This window comes from Stegostoma tigrinum, chromosome 27, assembly GCF_030684315.1.
Source record: "Stegostoma tigrinum isolate sSteTig4 chromosome 27, sSteTig4.hap1, whole genome shotgun sequence".
In the NCBI taxonomy this organism is placed as follows: domain Eukaryota; kingdom Metazoa; phylum Chordata; class Chondrichthyes; order Orectolobiformes; family Stegostomatidae; genus Stegostoma; species Stegostoma tigrinum.
In genome coordinates, this window is record NC_081380.1 from 42,473,380 (window position 1) to 42,494,532 (window position 21,153).

Below are 21,153 nucleotides of genomic sequence, written 5' to 3' on the forward strand. Positions count from 1 at the left end.
CTGCAGTGAATGGTGTCTTGTTGGGAACAGGATTTTTCAAAGTCTCCCAGTCACATTGTGACTAGAATACAATGCAGGCAAGTTAATATTCCTGTGTTTGCAATGAATGTCAGCATTGGTAGGAAAGAGGATAACTTTTTTTTATTTTTGCATATTTAGATCACTTGACGTGAGGTGGATTTTGATTCCTAATGTTAGACCAGACTCTCAATCAAAATGGAGTCCCTACGGTGTGGAAATGGGCTTTTCAGCCCAAGTCCACACTAATGCTTGGAGTGTCAACCCAGACCATCCCCTATAACCCACCTAATCTGTGTCCCTGAACACAACAGGCAATTTAGCATGGCCAGTCCATCTAGCCTGCACATTTCTTAGACGATGGGAGGAAACCAGAACAAACCTGCACAGATCTAGAGAATGTCAATGTGGAACTGAGTCTGGGTTCCAGGTGCTATAGCAGCTGTGCTAACTGCTGCCACCATGCAGCCCTGGATAAGCTGTCAATCAAACATTCCAGTTTATAGATACATGGCTCAATACAGTTTTTTTTTGTATAATGCAGTATCAGATGTGCTGAAGGGGCTAAATACTCGTGCGCTTCTCTGCACAAATCCACATGCTGCAAGGTAAACTGAGGAACCTGTGGATGCCTGGACAATGTGCCGTAGCATTGCAAATCTAGAGAAGGGTAGTTTTCCAATATCAAGTTTTGCATTCAGCTCTGGCTACTGTATTTTGAACTGGGGTCTCCACAAAATGGAGTGAAGATTGCAGTCTTTGTGGAAAAAGGCTTCCTCTTTGGAGGATGGATATCAGTTAGACTGAAAGCTCTGAACTACAAATAGGAGCTGAACTTCAGTATTAAAGGCACTACCCTGGTTTTGGCACTAGGACAGTTGACAAGAAATAACAATGTAAGGGAAAACATTTGTGCCAGTCATTCAGTCCCTTTCTCAAGCTATGCATCTGTGGTGTTGTATCTCCCTGGCTTCCAGGTCTGAAAATGACAGCTGCCTACATGCCTGAAGTCTGCAGTACTAAAAGAAATTAAAGCTTTTCAGTGAACTGATTTTTGTTAAGTAGAGACGTTACCATTGCCCAGTGTGCCATTTGATTTTAAAGTTTGCTTAAACTTTTAAGGCATGTTGACTGATTTCTAGTTTAAATGAACTAGAGTAGTTGTTGACTTAACTTTGGAGGTAGTGTACATGTGTTCTAGTCTGCCAAGGACGGATGTTTGATTTAACCCCTCTTCAATGTTGGCTCTGCTATTACTATTTGAAACTTAAGAACAATGCAAGTTTCTATTCAGACGTTGCTATGTTTAGACATTAAGCACAATCTTGTTTATGAAGACTTGCCCATTGTTTCTATGATGTAGAGCTGGAAGTAGTTTCACTTATGAAGATCATGTTTACTGATCATGCATTAACTGATGTACACAAACTAAAATTGCCTCTTACATTCTCCAGATCAGGGCCCCTGTGTAGTTAAGTTCCACACTGTTTCTTTGACCCATTAGGACAGTTGGCCAGAAATGACACTTTTTTGTCTCTGAAGATGCTCTGGCTTAACACCATGTATAGCACAACTCTTGTACATGTTTATTTGATACAAATTTTCCAACACTTGTCATTAAACAGCAAATGAAGCTACTGATGAAATTTTTTTAAACTGAGGAGCTAATCAGGTTACTTGATTACATTGCCAAGTGGTGTATATGCACAAGTTTTAATGTCTTCCATCTCTTCTCCTCCCCCCACCCCACCTCAGGATGCTATGCAATATGCAGCAGAGTCCAAGGATACTGAGCTTGCAGAAGAACTGCTTCAGTGGTTCCTTGAGGATGGGAAGAATGAGTGCTTTGCTGCTTGTCTGTTTACTTGCTATGACTTGCTGAGGCCAGATGTTGTGCTTGAGCTGTCTTGGAGGCACAACATCATGGACTTCTCCATGCCTTACTTCATCCAGGTGATGAGAGAGTATCTCTCAAAGGTATGTGCCCAGTATGCTGATGAGATTCCAACATCGAATGAGGGTGACTGTCAGAACTTTGTATAAACAACTAGCTGTGGTTGCTGCAGTTGTCACTTCCCTTCCAGAGTGATTTTACTGGGGTATCACCTTGACTCCCACAGCGGCACAGCAAGTGTACACTTGCATTCTGGGCTAAATTTGCTATGGTTTTTGCTTTGGCTAGTTTTAACCTGATGGTTGTAGCATTAACCATGATGTTAACTTAGTAAAATCCTGATTACTGGAGTTTTGCCCCTTCCTCATCAATTATATAATTGAGTGATTCAAATGAACATTTAGCAAAGTGAAAACTTTAGAATGCTGTACATCAGAGCAGAAGCTTTTAAAAACTGCTCAGTAGGTCTGGCAGCATCTAGAGAAATCAGTTCATGTTTCAAGTCTAGTGGCCCTTTCTCTAGTTGTAGCTTCTTGTTCCTTCCACTCCAGGCATCAAACTTTAATGTAAGTAAAACAAAACTGTAGTTGCTGTAAATCAAATTGCTGGAGAAGCTCAGGAGGGAAACTTAATGTTTCAGGTTGAGTGACACTTCATCAGTTCCAACAATTAGGAAAGTCTGCTTGTATGCAGAAGACCAGGTTGGGATAGTCCAAAGAATAGTTGGACAGCCAGAAGAGTGGATAATGACCTGGCCAGGAGGGTTTAACTGTGTTGATCTCATTTATTTAAATCTTTGCCGTCAAGTGTCAGTTCTTGACTATCTGCTATCAATTGGATGTAGTCTGAACTCATGATTTGGCAGGTCACATTTTGACCCCTCAAATGGCCAAGTTAGAGTAGCAGAAGTTGGGTACTGAAGGATTAATCACGAAGGTTAAAGACTCAAATGTCTGTTCAATAATACAGATTAAAACTTGGCTGGCATGGGTTCTTACAGTTGGCAAAGCCTACAGTACTATTATGCTCAATTTTAATCTTTGTACAAAGCTGATAATGTACACAAACTAAAATTGCCTTTTACAATCTCCAGATCAGGGCCCCTGTGTAGTTAAGTTCCACACAGTTTCTTTGACCCATTCCAATTGTATCACATTTTACAGGCTTTTAAAAGCCTGACATAGGTCTGTAGCAGTGAATGGCCTGCAGAGCCCTAAAGGTACTGTAAATGAGCAAATTGCTTCATAATCTCAATCATCTAATTAGTGCTAAACTGCTGATCAGTTGCCTGCTTCTAGAGCTAGTGTTCACAATTTTAGTAGGTCCCCCAACTTTTTTGGTCCTGACTCCTTTGTGACCAGTGAGATAATGTTACATTTCTGATTTGAGTGACTTTCTTAGTATCAACTCCAGGCTGATTTTAAATGTTTTCCCATAATTGACTCTGGCTTTTATTTCAGCAGGCATCTGATGAATTTTCAAATGCCTCTCTATCCAGCAATGGATTTTTACATGCAGTGATGTTGTGTAAATGATTTTGTTTAGGTTTCATAGCACCTGCTGTTTTGACATCAAGCCATTGTCCTCAATGGGCATACAGCTGAGGCCATTCTTTATATTGACCTTGTGCTTAAAGTTTTTGTGTAGCAATTCTTTGAATCAGATAGATGCTGCAGTTGAGATTGACAGCAAGAAATAAAACTTAACACTTCCTTTACCCACACCTGCAGTGTAACTTCAATGTTTTATCTAACAACCTTGCATTCCTGGGCCATGTTTTCCTGTGCAGAATTATGACCTCTTAACATGCTTGCAGTGTCTTGATTTTATTCAAATGTTTTTTCTGTACCTGTTGCAAGCTACCTGGTTTTGCTTGCAGATGAATGGCATAATAAAATTTTGGGTTTGAAATCTGGTTCAACTTAATGCAGCCCATGTAAACTTTAAGTAGGTGACCAGTTTGCCAGCTCTCTTGGCAGGTAGTGGCTGCAGTTACCTTGTGATCATGTGGCAGTGTCCATCTCTGGACCACAGGTCCAGATTCAAGTCCTGTCCCTGTCTGAATGGTTTGGTTTTACAAAATACATAGCCTTGGGACTAGACTTTTTTTGTTTCCCAGCTGAGCATAGACCAGAACTTTGATGCAATTTAATCTCAAGCTAGATGAATTATACAGTGTATAACTACATTCAATCTGGAAGCTAGCTGGCTTGTGAATAGCACTTTTTAAAAATGTTTCACTTGGGGGTAGTCAGTGTCCTGCAATCTCCGAGTATACATGGGATACTGAAGACATGCAACACTAAGTAGTCTCTGCATTAGTATAGTAAACGTCCAATATCAGGTTCCATCTTGCTATGATCAAGTTATTTGTCAATTTTATTCTGCCATTATTCATCTGTATTTGTCCTTCCTGATGTGTACACTATGCTGTTTACTGTTCTCTCCCTTTCCCTCCCATTTCTCCTTTTTACTCTTTGCTCCTTTTTGTTTTGCTGTTTTCTACCTGCTTTATTGTGCTGGACAAGTTTGGATTCTAAGCTGCTACCCTCTGAATTCCCTTGCAGGTTGATGAAATAAAGAAAAAGGTGAAAGTTGACTCATTTTCCATCTTTAGTTCTGGAGACTGAAACTCAGGAAATCTGCATGAATTGTTTCCTTCCCATCTTACACTGCTGCTTTTTAATTCCACTAGATCCACTGCAAATCCTTCCGAGCAGAGTTAGAGCAGTTTCAAGTGTTTAGTGAGGACCTTCGCAGTGACTTTTTAAGTCACTAGCAGGAATTGGCAGGTGGCCAAATAGTGACTGGTTCACAATCCCTGCCTTTTCAGAAACTAAGACTGGACATGTTTTTACCACTTTGAAAACATTCCACTGTGGTATTAGACTTTTTAATGTGAGTATTTTAAAGATTGTGCTGTAAGATGCAAACTGTCTAGCCTCTTCAGAGGATTGTGAACCAGCTAATGAACTATTGTTAAGATTCTCAATGGACGTTGATCAACATGAGGCAGTTTGAGGGGTTTCATGATGGGACCTGACCCACACACTGTTTCTGCTAAAGCTGTCCCCATGGTGCCTTTGCTGTAAGGACTGGCTTTTGCCAAGTCATTTGAAGAGTAAGAAAGCTGTTCACCACAAGTGCTCATTTTAGGTAGCTTGCCCAAGTGTTTAAATTAGCAAAGCCCCATTTTACTGAAACCTTCAAAACAATGGAATTAGAATGCAACATCAAAGGATCTTAAACTCAAGCCATATTGAAGTGGTTCAGTGTGGTGAAAATATCCCCACAGGGCCTCAATGATAAGTGGGCAGCAGTGTTGTGGGTACAGCCATTCAGTTGCCCCCTCCTAGCCACTGTGTGTGTGAAAAATGGGTAATTGAACTGCAGTGTTTCTTAACACTTGAGCATGTGCAACTCCATTTGCAAAGGGAGCTTGGTTTTTTATAAGCCATGAAGCATTTCTGCTTGGCTGTGTGTGCATTTGAAGAGCCTGTTTGGCAAAACCATCTCGGGCCTTTTTTTTGCTTCAGTACTTTTGCCTCTTTTTCATGCACACAAATGCTAAAATGAAACATCAGCATGTTTTTATCTACTAAAACTGCAGTTTGCTGGCTGCAGTTTATGGAAAAGCCTTTGCACCAAAGTTGTCTGGTCTAATTTTTCTACTAACTGCTATTTACAAGGGGTATGTAAAGAATTAAGCTGTTTGCAGATCAGTTAAAGCAGACTGTGTGGGACTTGATCTAGTCCAATAACCATTTCCTTTATCCTAGTTCTAGTTAGACACTTTTTTTAGATTTGGCTTGTGACTTAGTCATTGTGTCTAAGTTACTGAATCACTTCCCAGGTGAGGAAAAAGTGCCCAGATCAGGCATGTTGAGAATGTTCAGATTGTCAGTTAGCAGTTCCTTAGTGTTGCACAGTCCCCTTTTTTCAGTCTTGTGGCAAATTACTAACATGAGTCACAAGTGCTCTGCCTTTCCCAGAAAGGGAAACAGTGCATGTTTTTTTATGGCAAGGTGTAATACTCCCTTTTTGAAGGTACTTTAGAGTACTGAATAAGAGTGCAGTATTCAGTGCATGCAATTATTGGTCTGTAAAGACTTTAGTTTTATCTAATGTAAATTAGCCATGAAAACAAGTGAGCGGGAAGGAACATTGGACAATAAGAATTTACGGTTTTGAGATTCAGGCTGAAGATTCCATCTTTCTTCCAGTTATCAGTGAGTAAGGAGGGACACTTGGGGCGGGGGGTGGAATACAAAAAGCAAGCCTCAAAGGAAGATTATTTTTCTGGCTACAATGGCCAAACTCAGCAAACAGCTTTTTGAGAAGCTGTTAGCTGTTCATAAGTTGGCTGCTTCCAAACAGTTGCCATCTTGGTAAAGATAGCATGGCTGTGACTCTGCCCTTGGCCACTTCTCTGCATACCTCTGACTAATACAGTAATATTAACAATAACAAGCATCAGCTCAGGAGACCATTCAATGGATCAGGTCCCAAGGTGTAAAAATTGCATGCAGCAGTTAATGTCAGCCTATCACATGGCAATTTAAGCTCTTACTAACAGCCTGAACACTTGCATAAGTATTTTGATCTTGATTTGTTAACATTTTTGCTTGAACCCTTCTAAGAATTAAATGGCTTTTTTTGTCTTTACCACCTGAGCCAGTTGATGAGTAGTCCTTGAGTTGGCTGCTGCTGCTGAGGAAAGGGCAATTGAGTTTTCTGCCTCCCTGCCCCCACCCTACACAATGAAGGCTGTTAGCTAGTGCACTTGCTCCTGATGCCTGCCTGTTCACTGAGCCTGACTTACTAGCTGATGCACTTAATTACAGTAAAGCACTGACCAGTTTTGTAATGGAATGCTCCCAGCCAGGAAATGTGGCTCTCCCTTGTCATTCCTCTGGATAAAAACATCCTGTTTGCCTCAACACAATCAAACGACTAGTTTTAGTTGAGCTATGGCTTAATACTTTACCAATAAAGTATAGAAGCTTAATTTTCTTTGTTAGGCCACATAGCTTGAACTGAGATTCTGTACTTTTGTAGCCAAATTATATCCAGCTCCTGTTTCACTGAAGTAAAATAGGATTTTCCAAGGACCTGTCTAAAATTGTTCTGAATCTAGCTGGGCTTCAGCTTTCCCCAGTTGAATAACTTGTGATTCAAACTGACTGTTTTGGTTGATGTGTGGATTACTTGCCTCCAGGCTAGCTATATCAAGCCTTTCATCTTTTCGGTCTAAGCTCACTTGGTGTCGTGGGAGCTCTTTCTCCACTTTCTAGCTGCTGATGTATATTGCAGATGTGTGCAGACTGACTTCCCCCAGACCTAGCCGCAGCTAGTTACCAGAAATTAAGAAATCCTGATTCAAATGGCTTCTCTTTACCATTGTTCCATAGCAACATGAGACATTGGCAGAAACACATGATGCAGGTTCAATCTCTTTGCTCATCTCCAGTAAATGTTTACAACCCAATATCTACTGTCTTTTTGAAAAGTCTATTCCATGGTATACCTCAGCTGGAGACAGTATAAGCAGTCTGACTGTCCATATTTTGTACTTTCAGAGGCCTCCCTATGACCAAACTGCTTGGGCAGAGCTAGTCACCTGGGCTGCCTTAACCAAACAAGGCAGTCCTAGAACATGAACTTGGAATGATGTTTAATACTTCACTGGATACTAATTGCTATCTTTCACAAAGCAAACTTGGTTTGACTTTCTTGAAGTTAAAGAGGCACTTTTGTACTTTGAAATTTTAATGTAGGATTTTCAGACCTTCTATTTGGGTGGGGAATTTGATAAGCCAACTTTTTATTGTTCAGAGATAATGAACTGCAGATGCTGGAGAATTCCAAGATACTAAAATGTGAGGCTGGATGAACACAGCAGGCCAAGCAGCATCTCGGGAGCTCCTGAGATGCTGCTTGGCCTGTTGTGTTCATCCAGCCTCATTTTTTTATTGTTCAGCCTGGATTGCTGATGTAGAATATGGCAAGATGGGTTAATGTTGCCTCACTAGGCCCTAGAAAAGTATTGAATAACTGTTGAAGACTCTCTAACTTTGCCTAGATGCCCTTCTCTGCTTTGGAAGGGTTACTGCCACTAAGTGCAGATGGAGTCTTTGTGGGTTCTTGTTACTGCAGCAGCATGTTTTTTGCTCAGCTGTTTGTTCTATTCCTATTCTGCAATTTATCAGCAATTAATGAACATTCCAACTTGGTGATGGTTACTTGTCTTTGGTAGCATGAGTCACACCACTTTTAGAAAGCACTTGATGTTTCCAACTAATTAAGCAAATGTTTCTGTTTGTTTTCCTGCCTATGTCCCTCATTCCCCATCAGTGAGCAGGCTCCCAGTCCCCATGTTGCTTGTGTTGGCCTGTGGCTCACATTGATTGGCAGTTTGAATAACTTCTTCTTAAAGTCCTGTATGCAATTCCCTTACTGAGGAGCTTTTTAATCAATCATACCAGGATTTTAGGAGAAAATAACATTCTGGTCTGCATTTAAAGCAGCAGTTTTAATGTCCAGGAACTGATCAGTAAACTGAACAAGTCAGCCTGGCTGTACTAGTTTAACCTGTTTGTTTGCTTTATAATCCATTGAATGGTCACTTGTTCCCTGCTTTGGAAATTTCTTCTAACTTGAGCATTCATAAGGCTTTTCCTTCTGATCAGGAAACAGATCTTGCCCAGGTGGGACATATGACTGGTAATTGTTTGGGTTTTTCAGGTGGATAAGTTGGACATCTCTGAATCTCTGAGGAAAGAGGAGGAACAGGCAACTGAGACGACCCCCATTGTTTATGGTTTGTTTGACCTTTGCTTGTTAATTAATGACAAATTTCAAATGTTTGAGTAAATTGAGGTGCTGTAATTCAAACTTTTCAAGATGAAAACCATCTGTCCCATCAGTAAGTGACAAATTGCATGCTAATGTGTAGGTATAAGTAGCACATTTGACTTGTGCGCACAAGTCAATACCAAAGCCTTGATCAATTTTCAGGCCAATTTATTTGACTGATTCTGCACATTGTGCTTCAAATGAGGTGCCAGATGGGTTTATTAACCTCCATTGGTAACTGTTTTACTAGATTGATCAGTCCAAATTGCTTGCTTCCAAACTCTGATCCTAGTGATGCTGTCTGATCACTTCACTGAAAGATCGTGCTCATGTCTAAGGCACTAATCTGTTGCACACTAGTCTTGATTGATCATATCAAGAATAATGGGATGGCTTTGAGTGGAGAAACTTAACAAGTTGACTATGGACTGCTACCCACTGTTTTCAGAGGAGGCAGTGGTCTATTGGCATTATCGCTGGGCTAGGAATTTGGCAATCCAGGTAATGTTCTGCAGTTCAAATACTGCCAGAGTAGATGGTGGCACGTGAGTTCACTAAATATCTGGAATGGAGTCTGACCATGTAACCACTGTCAACGGTTAAGTAAACCCACCTGGTTCACTCCCTCCAGGAAGGAAAATGCCATTCCTTACCCTGTCTTGCTGACATTTTACTCCAGACCCACAGCAATGTGTTTGATGCTTAAAATTGAAGGATGGGCAATAAATGCAGGCCCAGCCAGCAGTGCCCCACTGAGTGAAATTTTAAAAGTTGGCATTTTAACTGGCTGAGTGAAAGGTTAAATGGAGACTTGTCAGGTGCAATGGTCATCTCATTGGAGTGGGGGTTGGGGGGTCCTGGTATTTTACACTATGATCTTAACAGACCATAGTGTGGAGTTCTCATTAAACAACTGATTTTAACCTGAATCTCGAGCAAGGAGAGACTGTGTGCATAGTGCAGGAATTGAACCTGTTGCTTTCACAAACCAGCTGTCGAGCCAACTGCAAAACCAACCCCATTACATTAGTGAAGTGCTACACTAGTAACCATAGCTAAAATACTAGAGTTAATGGAATTTTTTGATTGAAATCTTGCTGTTGAGCTAAGTTCTCTTAACTCAAGATGTGGAGTATTTGAAGTAATTTGATCAAGCTATGTTAAAATTGCCTAAATGCACTAATTATTTTTCCCTTCTATGCAGGTCAGTCTCAACTCATGTTGACAGCAGGACCCAGTGTAAGTGTCCCTCCGCAGGCAGCCTATGGCTACAGTTACGGTGCCCAACCATATGCTCAGCCTGGCACATATGGGTATAGTATGTAAGGCAAAAGTTTCCAAGTAACTCCTCAGCATCTGCCAGTTTCCCTCCATCTTGCAACAGGAAGAGAAAGCAAAGCTCTTTATATTGTATGTCATGAAGGACTTCAGTGTCTTTTTTCTAGTTCTGAATGTTTGGATCACAGCTGTCTAACTCATCCCTCACATTCCATGTTAATTAGATGTGATTTTTATTTGAAGGGGAATGGTTGTTGCATTTAAAGTGCTCAGTGTGAGCTCATGTCCTGCAATACAGTCTATTGTAAAGATTTGCACTCTAGTGAGACAACACTTTTAATGTAGTATTCCCAACTGAGCAGCTTGTGGCTGTATTTAAAAAAAAAAGCAGTACATCCTATTGTATTCATTTATGGTAGAGGTTGAGTACAGGACTTGGCTGCTTATGTAATGTTAAGCAACAAAAACACTAATCACAGTGCACCCAACACCATGATCTAAATGTTGGAAATTGAGTTTGTTTAAACAAATAGTTTGAAAGTTGGACTCCCCCAATCTATGCAGGCTGTTTTTAAAACCATGCAGAGGTCTTCAAAGCCCCTACTACAACTGTTCCCTCCTTTACTTAAGGATGGCCTGCTGTGCTAATGTGGGACCACTAGTTTGACAGTCCCTAAACCCAGTCTGTTTCCAACCCTGTGCTAGGTCTTGCATTTGCTGGATATTGTGGTGTGTTAGGTCACTGTCTTTGAGTGTACAGAATAAAGAATTAACTCCTGTCAGTTTTTGTGCAATTTGAAAGCAGATTGGAAATAAAAACAGGACTATGAATCTCTTTGTCCTTTTTGTTTCATTTCTAGATTACTCCAGTTACAACTAGTCACATGTTTTTTAAAAAAAAAACACTACAGTTTTTAGATAACTAACAAGATCCTCAGCATCTTCAATAAAATTAAGTATACAGCCCACTAGCATACCATGAATGTGTGTAGACTCCACTTAACCATTTCACTTCCATTTCTAAACCATTTGAGTCTTATCCAAACAAAATGCTGAAGTACTAAGGTCAAGCCTGCAACTGACCACTTATCTGGGTAGACATATTCTACAGCTTTTTTGGCAAGTTAACACAATACAGTTTCTAATCTCTTGTTTTGGAACAATTGGAAAGCTATGACTAGCACATCCACTGAATAGTGCGCAGACTCACCATCTGCTGTGGCAGGATTCAAAGTTGGGTCTCCGACAGTGTTTGGAACTTGAATTCTGTAAAATCCAGAGTTAGTTGTGGCTAACGATGAAACAATTGTCAATTTGCCTAAGCCATCTGGCTCACTAATATCCATCAGGGAGATCTGCTATTTCTGCGACCTGGTCTGACCTGTGGGTCTGAAGTCTCTGCAATGTAGTTGACTGCCTTCAAAGAAATGAAACAAGACTGGCTGCATGGACCTCCTGAGCCCTGTAAAATCTCTAATCTTTTCCAGTGCATAGGCCTCCTAGGGCCTATTCCCCAATATTGGGAGAGAAATCTCAACCTGAAACTGAGGAATGGTTGTCATTGAGCCAGCAACAGTGCCCCAGCATCTTGCACACACCACTGTCCTGTGTGCTTGGAATGTTTCCCTAGGATGACTCTTCATTGATTCTGGACCCCATGAAGTCTCAGGGCTTCAGGTTAAATGTGGGCAAGGAAACTGCCTGCTCCTTTATCACCTCCTTCCCTTGGTTTAAATCAATTCATGTTGAACAACACTTGGGTTGTTTCCTCTTTTTTTAGAGGAAGCTTTGACATAGTCAAGGGTGAAGCAGGTGAGGGGAATGTCACTGTCCAGAGTGGCTCAGCAGCAGCACTCCTCCTGTTAAGCAAGTCAGCTTTTGAAAGGAATAGCTGCTTCTTGTCACTTGCCTTAGACCAACGCAAGCAAAGGATTTGTGTGGGTGGGGAGAAGATGGGGGAAACGTACTTTACGTTACTGATTCTTGTCAATATGCTGGTTGAGTAAGTGATCACTGCAGTCTTTTTGGACAAGTCTGAACTTGGCAGTGATCCTGGATAGTTTACTTGCAAAGAGCTGGTCATGCCAAATCTGGAGATCCAAACTCAGTGCCACATGTCTCTGCATGCCTACTCATGTTCTCTCTGACCAGCTTCATGCTGGCTCAAGCTTTCCTGCCCCTTTAGCTCCACTTCATTCTCCTGGTCTTTGTTCTAAAAAGTTGTTCCATTTTCTTTTTTAGGGTAGTGATGGCCTAGTGCTTCTATCAAATATTACTTCAGAAACCCAGCTGGCATTCTAGGGACCCAGGTTCAAATCACACCATGGCAGCTGGTGGAATTGGAATTGGAATTAAAAAAAGTCTGGAATTAAGAATCCCCTAATAACCATGAAATCTTTTTTGGTGGGGGGTGGTGAGGAGAAATGCATTTAGTTCACTAGTGTCCAGTAGGGCAGGAAATCTGCTACCCTCACCTGCTCTGGCCTACATATGACTCTAGATCCATAGCAATGTGGCTGACTCTCACCTGCCCTTCAAACTAGCCTCGCAAGCCGCTCACTTGTACCAAGCACTACCAAGAATCAATGAAATGAACTGGGTGGATCACCTGGGCATCAACATAAGTAGCAGAAAGACAACAGTAGAAACCGCTCCATTGACCCAGCAAAGTCCTCACTATCATCTGGTGGTTAGTGTCAAAACTAGGAGAGCTTTATGCTTTATCACAGACCAGTCAAGCAACAGCCTGACATAGTCGTACTCACAATTGTACAAATGTCCCAGATACCACCATCACCACCCCAGCTTTGTCCTGTTTTTCTCTTTTTTTTTTCTTCTTTTTCTCCTTGTTTCCTTCTCTCCCCACCCCAACCACTACTTCTCCTTGTTTCCTTTCTTCCCCCCCCCCCCCCCCCCCCCCCCCCCCGGCTCAAATCTGTATTCCTCAAAGTTGAACAACAATTAGAGGAAGCACTAAGGATGGCAAGGGTGCAAAGTATACTCTGGGTGGGGTATTTCAATGTCCACCCCCCCCCCCCCCCCCCCCCCCCCAAAGAGTGACTCAGCAGCAGCTGACCAAGCAGGACATAGCTGCTAGACTGGTTCTGCAGGTGGTGAGGAAAGAAAAACATACTTGACCTCATCTTTGCTAACCTGCAAGCTGCAGTTGCATCTGTCCATGACAGTATCGGTAAATATGATCATTGCACAGTCCAGTCCTTATAGAGACCAAGTCCCACCTCTGTTGTATTATCTGGCCTCATGGGACAGACTGAACAAATCAAGCAACGCAACTTAACTGAACATCTGTGAAAAAACAGAACAGAAACACTTGTACTCCAGCACAAATGTAACTTCAGCCCGGCATATCTCCCACTCGAGCATCTTCATCAAGCCAGGGGACTAAACCTAGTTCAGGGGAGAGTGCAGGAAGGCATGCTAGGAGCAGCACCGGTCATACTTGAAAGGGACTTCAATCTGCTGAGTCCACCAAAGAGGACTAATAACATGCCAAACAGCATAAGCAACATGTGGGATTGCTTGCTCTAAGTGCTTCAGTCTTGCCACATTCAGTTGAGCGGTGGTCAATTGAATCACTCACTGGAGATATGGTACTGGGAATAGTGATGGAAGAGTCCAACACGGTGCAAAAGACAAGGGAGAAGTAGTTGCAGCTATCTTCAACCATAAGAATTGAATCAGTCGCTGGCTCCCTAGCATCCAGCAGCAGCACATACTCGGCAATGACCTGATTAGTGATGCTACATCTGGGTTCTGCCAGGCTGTTTGGCTCCTGACCTCGTTACAGCTTTGGTTCAACATGGACGAGAGAGAAATTTCAGAGGCAAGGTGAGAGTGGCAGCCCTTGATATCAAGGATGCATTTGACAATGTGGTATCAAGGAACCTTGCAAAAAGGAATCATTGTGTATGAGGGGGGCAAACTCTCTGGAGCCATATCGAGCACACAAGAAGATGGGTGTGGTTGTTGGTCAGTTATCTCAGCTCCAGGACATTTCTGAGGGAGTTCCTCCAGGGTAGGGTACTAGGCCTAACCATCCTCAGTTGCTTCCTAAATGATAATAAAATGTGAGGCTGGATGAACACAGCAGGCCAAGCAGCATCTCTGATGAAGGGTCTAGGCCCGAAACGTCAGCTTTTTGTGCTCCTGAGATGCTGCTTGGCCTGCTGTGTTCATCCAGCCTCACATTTTATTATCTTGGAATTCTCCAGCATCTGCAGTTCCCATTATCTCTGCTTCCTAAATGATCCTGCTTTCTTCATAAGGTCGGAAGTGGGGGCTGTTAGATTGCTTCAGTACCATTTGTCTCCTCAGACGATATCCAGGCTTGGGCTTACAAGTGGCAAGTAACATTTGTACCAGGTAGTGATCATTTCCAAATAGAAAATCTAATTACTCCCCTCACCATTCAATGTTGTTACCATTTCCTGAATCCCCTACTCTTGACATTCTTTGTTAGCTTTGACCAGAAACTATTCTGGACTCACCACATAGGCACAGTGGCTACAATAATATGCAAGATGGTGGGAATGCTGTAGTCCACCATCTACAAGGCACAAGTCAGGTGTGTAATGGAATATTCCCCACTTGCCTGGATGGATGCAGATGCAACATCACTGAAGAAGCTTGACACCATTCAGGGTAAAGCAGCCCATTAGATTAGTATCTCTTCCCTTCGCCACTGATGGTCAACGGCAGTGGGTGTCAACTACAAGAGACACTGCAAAAAAATTCACCAAAAATCTTTAGACATTCCAAGCCTGTAACTACAGTCTAGAAGGCCAAGGGCAGCAGATACATGAGAACACCACCACCTACAAGTTTTCCTCCAAACTACTCACCATCCTGACTTGGAAATATATTACCACTCCTTTGTCGTTATTGGTTAAAATACTGGAATTCCCTCCCTAATGGCATTGTGGGTCACCCTACACTGTGGACTGCAACGGTTCAAGAAGTCACCTCATCGCCACCAACTTCTCAAGGGCAAGTAGGCATGGGCTATAACTGCTGGCCAGCCAGTGAACACCCAGGTCCCATGACTGAATTTTTATAACTGTTGAAGATTGCTACTCCGCTGGGATGGTTCCTTGTGCACGAAGTGCCCAGCATCTTGCCATATCATGGTACAACTGCTCTAATTTTATTTGCAGTGTTAAAGTTTTATATATCTGTGGATGTGAGTTTGCTCGCTGAGCTGGAAGGTTAGTTTTCAGACGTTTTGTCACCATTCTAGGTAACATCATCAGTGAGCCTCCGACGAAGCGCTGGTGTTATGTCCCGCTTTCTATTTATCTGGTTAGGGTTCCTTGGGTTGGTGATGTCATTTCCTGTTCTTTTTCTCAGAGGATGGTAGATTGGCTCCAAATCAAACCAAACAGAAGCATGGCATTCCAACCGGGACTCCATCAACAAACACATTGATTTGGAACCAATCTACCACCCACTGAGAAAAAGAACAGGAAATGACATCACCAACCCAAGGAACCCTAAACAGATAAATAGAAAGCGGGACATAACACCAGCGCTTCGTCGGAGGCTCACTGATGATGTTACCTAGAATGGTGACAAAACGTCTGAAAACTAACCTTCCAGCTCAGCGAGCAAACTCACATCCAGAAACTCAACCTGAGCTACAAATTTATATATCTGTATCCAACTCCTTTTAAATATTCAATTTTTTTGTTTTTGTCCTTAACTGCTTTCTCTGGTGGGGAATTCCACAGGCTCCCCACTCACGTGGAGCATTTTCTCCTTATCCCAGGTTTAAATCACCTACCGTATATCTTTCTAGACTGTGACCTCTACTTCTGGATTCTTCATCATGAGGCCCTTCTGCCTGCCTGTCTGTCCCTCCCTCCCTAGTTTTGCTAATTTTGTAGGTTCGACATTCATGCACAGTGCCTCCCATCCCTATTTGTAACTCCAGCAAATATTGTCCGAAAGAGTTGAAGCCGTCCTTGTACATGAATCTGGCTGTTCTGGGAATCTGCCTATTAAACCTTTGCTACACTCTCTCTGTAGCATGAACACTCCTCGAAGACAGCACACATGGAACACTGTGCGCATCTTTGGTCTCACCAGGCCCATGTATTCACAGCAAGATATCCCTGCTCCTGTATTGGAATCCTCTCACTGTGAAGGCCAATGTACCAATCACTGCCTGCTGCACTTGTGTCTTCACTTTCTGTCTGGGTGTCTCTTAAATGTTACAACTATCTGCAATTACTACTTCCTTTGACAGTTCATTCCACATACAAACCACCCTCTGTTTGGAAAAAGTTGCCCCTCAGCCCCCTTTTCAATCTCTCTCCTCTCACCTTAAAAATACGCCCTCTCATTTTGGACTCCCTTACCCTGGGAAAAAAGACCTTGGCTATTCACCCTATCTGTGCCCATCATGATTCTATGAAGCTCTATGTTAGGTCACCCCTCAGCCTCCAACACTCCAGAGGAAATAGCCTCAGCCTATTCAGCCTTTCGTTATAGCTCAAACCATCCAACTCTGGCAACAGCCTTGTAAATCTCTGCTGAACCCTTTCAAATTTCACAACATCCTTCCAAGAGTAGGGAGACCAGAACTGAGCACAGTATTTCAAAATGTCAATCTCCTATGCAGCCACAACATGACATCCCAACTCCTGTACTTCATGCACTGACCTATGAAGCCAAGCATATGAAACACCTTTCTCACTACCCTGTCTACCTGTGATTCCACTTTCAAGGAACTATGAATCTGCACCACAGCATCTCTTTGTTCAGCAACATTCCCAGGGACTTTACCGTTAAGTGTAAGAGTCCTGCTCTAATTTGCCTTTCCAAAATGCAGCATCTCACATTTATCCAAATTAAACTCCATTTGCCATTCTTTGGCTCATCTGACCATGGTCCCTTGTACTCCAAGATAACCTCCTTCTCTGTCCACTATGCCATCAATTTTGGCGTGATCTGCAAACTGACCATTCCTTCCATGCTCACATCCAAATAATTTACATAAAAGACAAAAAAAGCAGCAGACCCAGCACCAATCTTTACAGCACACTGCTGGCCACAGGTCTCCAGACTGAAAAACAACCCAAAACGTCAGCTTTTGTGCTCCTGAGATGCTGCTCAGCCTGCTGTATTCATCCAGCTTCACATTTTGTTATCATTGACACCACCCTCTTGTCTCCTACCTTCAAGCCAATTTTGTATCTAAATGGCTAGCTCTCTCTGGATTCCATGTGATCTAACCTTGCTAATCAGCCTGTCTTGCAGAACCTTATTGAACACCTCATCTATATGGATTTCAATAATATCCACAGCTCTGCCTTCATCAATCTTTGTCACTTCAAACAGCTCAATCAAATTAGTGAAACCATTTCCCACATGCAAAGCCAAGTTGACTATCTCTAATCAGTCCTTGCCTTTCCACATGCATATAAACCCTGTCCCTCAGAATCTCCTCCAACAACTTACCCACCTTTGACATCGACCTCACTGTTTTATAGTTTCCTGGCTTTTCCTTACCACCTTTCTTATGTTAGCCACCCTCCAGTTTTCTGGCACTTCACTTGTGACTATTGCTGTTGCAAATATCTCAGCAAGGTGCCCATCAATCACATCCCGAGATTCCCACAAAGTTCTGGGATCCACCTGATCAGGTCCCAGGAACTTATACACCTTTTTGCATTTTAAGACATCCAGCACTACCTCCTGTAATTTGGACACTTTTCAAGATATCACTATTTATTTCTCCAAGTTCAGTAGCTTTGATATCCTTCTTCACAGTAAATACTGACATTAAGTACTTGTTTAGTGTCTCACCCGTCTCCTGCAGTTCCAAACGTAGTTGGCCTTGTTAATCTTTTTATTCCTTCCCTAGTTACTCTTTTTGCCCTTTAATGTATTTTTCAAATCTCTTTGGATTCTTCTTGACCTTATTTCCCTTCCTGATTTCCCTCTTGAGTATACTCCTACAGCCCTTGTTCTACTCCAGGAATTCCCTTCATCCTAGTTGTCTATATTTGACATATGCCTCCTCGGTTTCCTGACCACAGCTTCAATTTCTCTAGCATTCCCTACATCTACCAGCCTTGCCCTTCTCACTGACATGAACGTACTGCCTCTGGACTCTCATTATCTCGTTTTTGAAGGCCTTCCATTTTCCAACCGTCTCTTTACCTGCGAATAGTTTCTCCCAATCAACTGTTCAAGTTCCTGCTTTTTACTGTCAAAATTGGCCTTACACCAATTTAGAGTTTAACTTTCGGATCAGATCTATCCTATCCTTGTCCTCCTTTTGTGAACACAGATTCAAAGCGGCCAACCATTCTTGTGGCTCTTTTCAAATCTTCCTTGTTCCTGAGTGTAAGGGATCTACATTGGTGAAGACGCATCTTTTTTTCTTAGCTAATTCTATAAAAATCTTCTATAGATATGTGATGTTCCCTGCAAGTTCTCGCTTGTGTTCTATTTTCCCTTTCTAAATTAATTCTTTGTCCTCTTTGGTCAAATTCTAAACCATTCCCATTCCCCAGATTATTTTTTCTGGCCAATTTGTATGCTTCTTCCTTGGATCTAATGTGATCTCTAATTCCTCTTGAACTATGGTTTGGTGCAAGAGTGAGAAATGAACCACATAGGCCACATAGAAATTAACAGCTATTGTAGTTCACCCATGCATTCTTTGAATGTTTAACATCATCATCCCTTTAAGTAACATGCCCCAAATAAGCATAGACTCATACCAACAAAATTTCCTCTCTTTAGGTTCAAGGCCCTGCTTTAGAATCAACAATGTCACACTCTATCCTAGAAATCCTAGTCGTTATGGCCACTTATCCTCAAAGAGCCTCACACATCTAAATTGGTAGACTCAGCTTCCTCATTCCCCAGACAGCTGAAGCTGGGCTCTTATTTCTGAACACGAGATCTGCGATCTATGGCTTTGCGCTGGAACGGCTTCCAATATCTTAACCACTTATTGAGTATTAAAATATAAATCTTGTCCTTTAATAGTCAGGATGGGATATTTTTTAAAAAGTTCTCGAGAAACTCCACAAATCTGGGAGCAGTTGAAGAATCAAAAATGGAGGCCAATATTTACTCTATTGCTATTTTATTCTTGTCAGCGTTTTTACAAATGGATAGTTGTGGCACAAAGTTGAGCTAGCATAAGGTTTCCTTGTATTTTTAAGAACATGAAGGATAGGATTTCTAGCCTCCACCTTTCAAGTTCCTACACGTGCTGTTTCACTTTGTTTATGGAATGCAGTATGCATTGTGCATCCTTAATCATCTGGAAATGGTTGTGATTGTTTTGAACCACTGTAGTCCTTTGTCCTTCTTGGTTGTAAAGGTTTCAGGTTTTGAAGGGGTTCTCAAAGGAGCCTGGATCATTCATGATAATAAAGTGTGAAGCCGAATGAACACAACAGGCCAAGCAGCATCTCAGGAGCACAAAAGCTGACGTTTTGGGCCTAGACCCTTCATCAGAGAGGGGGATGGGATGAGGGTTCTGGAATAAATAGGGAGAGAGGGGGAGGGATGAGGGTTCTGGAATAAATAGGGAGAGAGGGGGAGGCGGACTGAAGATGGAGAGAAAAGAAGATAGGTGGAGAGTAGAGTATAGGTGGGGAGGTAGGGAGGGGATAGATCAGTCCAGGGAAGATGGACAGGTCAAGGAGGTGGGATGAGGTTAGTAGGTAGGAAATGGAGGTGCAGCTTGAGGTGGGAGGAAGAGATGGGTGAGAGGAAGAACAGGTTAGGGAGGCAGAGACAGGCTGGGCTGGTTTTGGGATGCGGTGGGGAAAGGGGAGATTTTGAAGCTGATGAAGTCCACATTGATACCATTGGGCTGCAGGGTTCCCAAGCGGAATATGAGTTGCTGTTCCAGCAACCTTCGGGCGCTGGATCATTCATGATTTTGCTCCAGTTCTGTTCTAAGCTCCAGAGCCTCATTTTAGTTTTTTTTGGCCTTATTTAGCTAAAGGTTTGTACTGTAACACTCCACCCTTCTTTCTAGCTTTCCCCTCCTTTGCTACAGCCATCTCCTGTCATCCTAAGCTCCAAGCTCTTTATAACATAATTTTGAGAAGGTATAGGGTGATTTGAAAACCTAAGTGTGTGCATACCCTTTTCATGATTAAATGATTAAAGGTAGATGATGTCTTGCATGTTTAGAAGTGCCACTTGAAGCTTAATTCTTTTAGTGGGTGCATTTTGGGGATTTGGCTCAGATCTACTTCTACTTGCATCATTAACTCAGTCACTAATTATTAAACATTAATGCCTTCAAAAGAGACACTGTTTAATATTTCAGTGGTATGAGATTAATCCATCAAAAGTATTTCAACGTGAAACCTGAGCCTGGCTGAACTAGCAAGCTCTTGTGAAAGATTATTTCAAAGCAGCAGACGCTGCAGCTAGATTTGTTCATTCAAATAAACTTGACAAGCTCTCAAACTGATTATATGGTAGATACAAAATTTATTTACTGACTTTCCAGTAGACATCTCTTGCTTAAGTGTACATCCTATCCTCATCAGCTAACCCATGATTTAGAGTACCACGACAGTACATGATTGAAATAAATTGTCTTGATCAGTGTCAGGCAGTTTGTGCATGCCAAAGTCTCCTGAACTATTCATACTGATCTTTTCGTTCCAGGATAAATGTTGACCACTATCCTGGAGGAGTGCCCTATTATGATGGGATTGTTTGTATCTACGAGAACAGGCAGGTGCAGTGTGGTTCTAGTATGTCACATAATAAATTGCTCCAGTTGGTTGTGTGTTACATCTTAAACTGGATTCGTGTTACCCAGATAACCTGAGAAGGAAACTAATTGTCTCCAACTTACTTGATTTGGGACAGGAAATATCCATGGGGCTCCAGCTTATTACACAGAGAAGACAGATGAGGGTTCTTGTGGTGTATTGGTACTGTCCATACTTCTGAGTAGGGAGGCCCAGGCTCAAATTCTGTCTGCTCCTGACATCCTCTGGACAGATTGATTTTTAAAAAAGTATCTATGGCACAGACTGGTTATTTGACCCAGCTGCTTCATGCTGGTTTTTTATGCTCCTTATTGCCATATTCTAACC

The 21,153-nt window shown here is 42.1% G+C and overlaps 1 protein-coding gene across 2 annotated transcripts in view; it reads left to right on the forward strand.

Annotated features, from left to right (window-relative positions):
• Positions 1 to 10,876, forward strand: part of cltcb (clathrin, heavy chain b (Hc)) — a 64,044-nt gene extending 53,168 nt beyond the window's left edge. Inside the window, exons 31-34 of one of the 2 annotated variants that reach the window (XM_059655406.1) lie at positions 1,774 to 1,995; positions 4,480 to 4,500; positions 8,657 to 8,732; positions 9,972 to 10,876. In XM_059655406.1, coding sequence (XP_059511389.1) covers positions 1,774 to 1,995; positions 4,480 to 4,500; positions 8,657 to 8,732; positions 9,972 to 10,093 — 441 coding nt within the window. In that variant the 3' untranslated portion in view covers positions 10,094 to 10,876. The remainder of the gene's footprint in view (positions 1 to 1,773; positions 1,996 to 4,479; positions 4,501 to 8,656; positions 8,733 to 9,971) is intronic. The other variant, XM_059655407.1, reaches the window with a different exon arrangement.
• Positions 10,877 to 21,153: the final 10,277 nt, after the last annotated feature.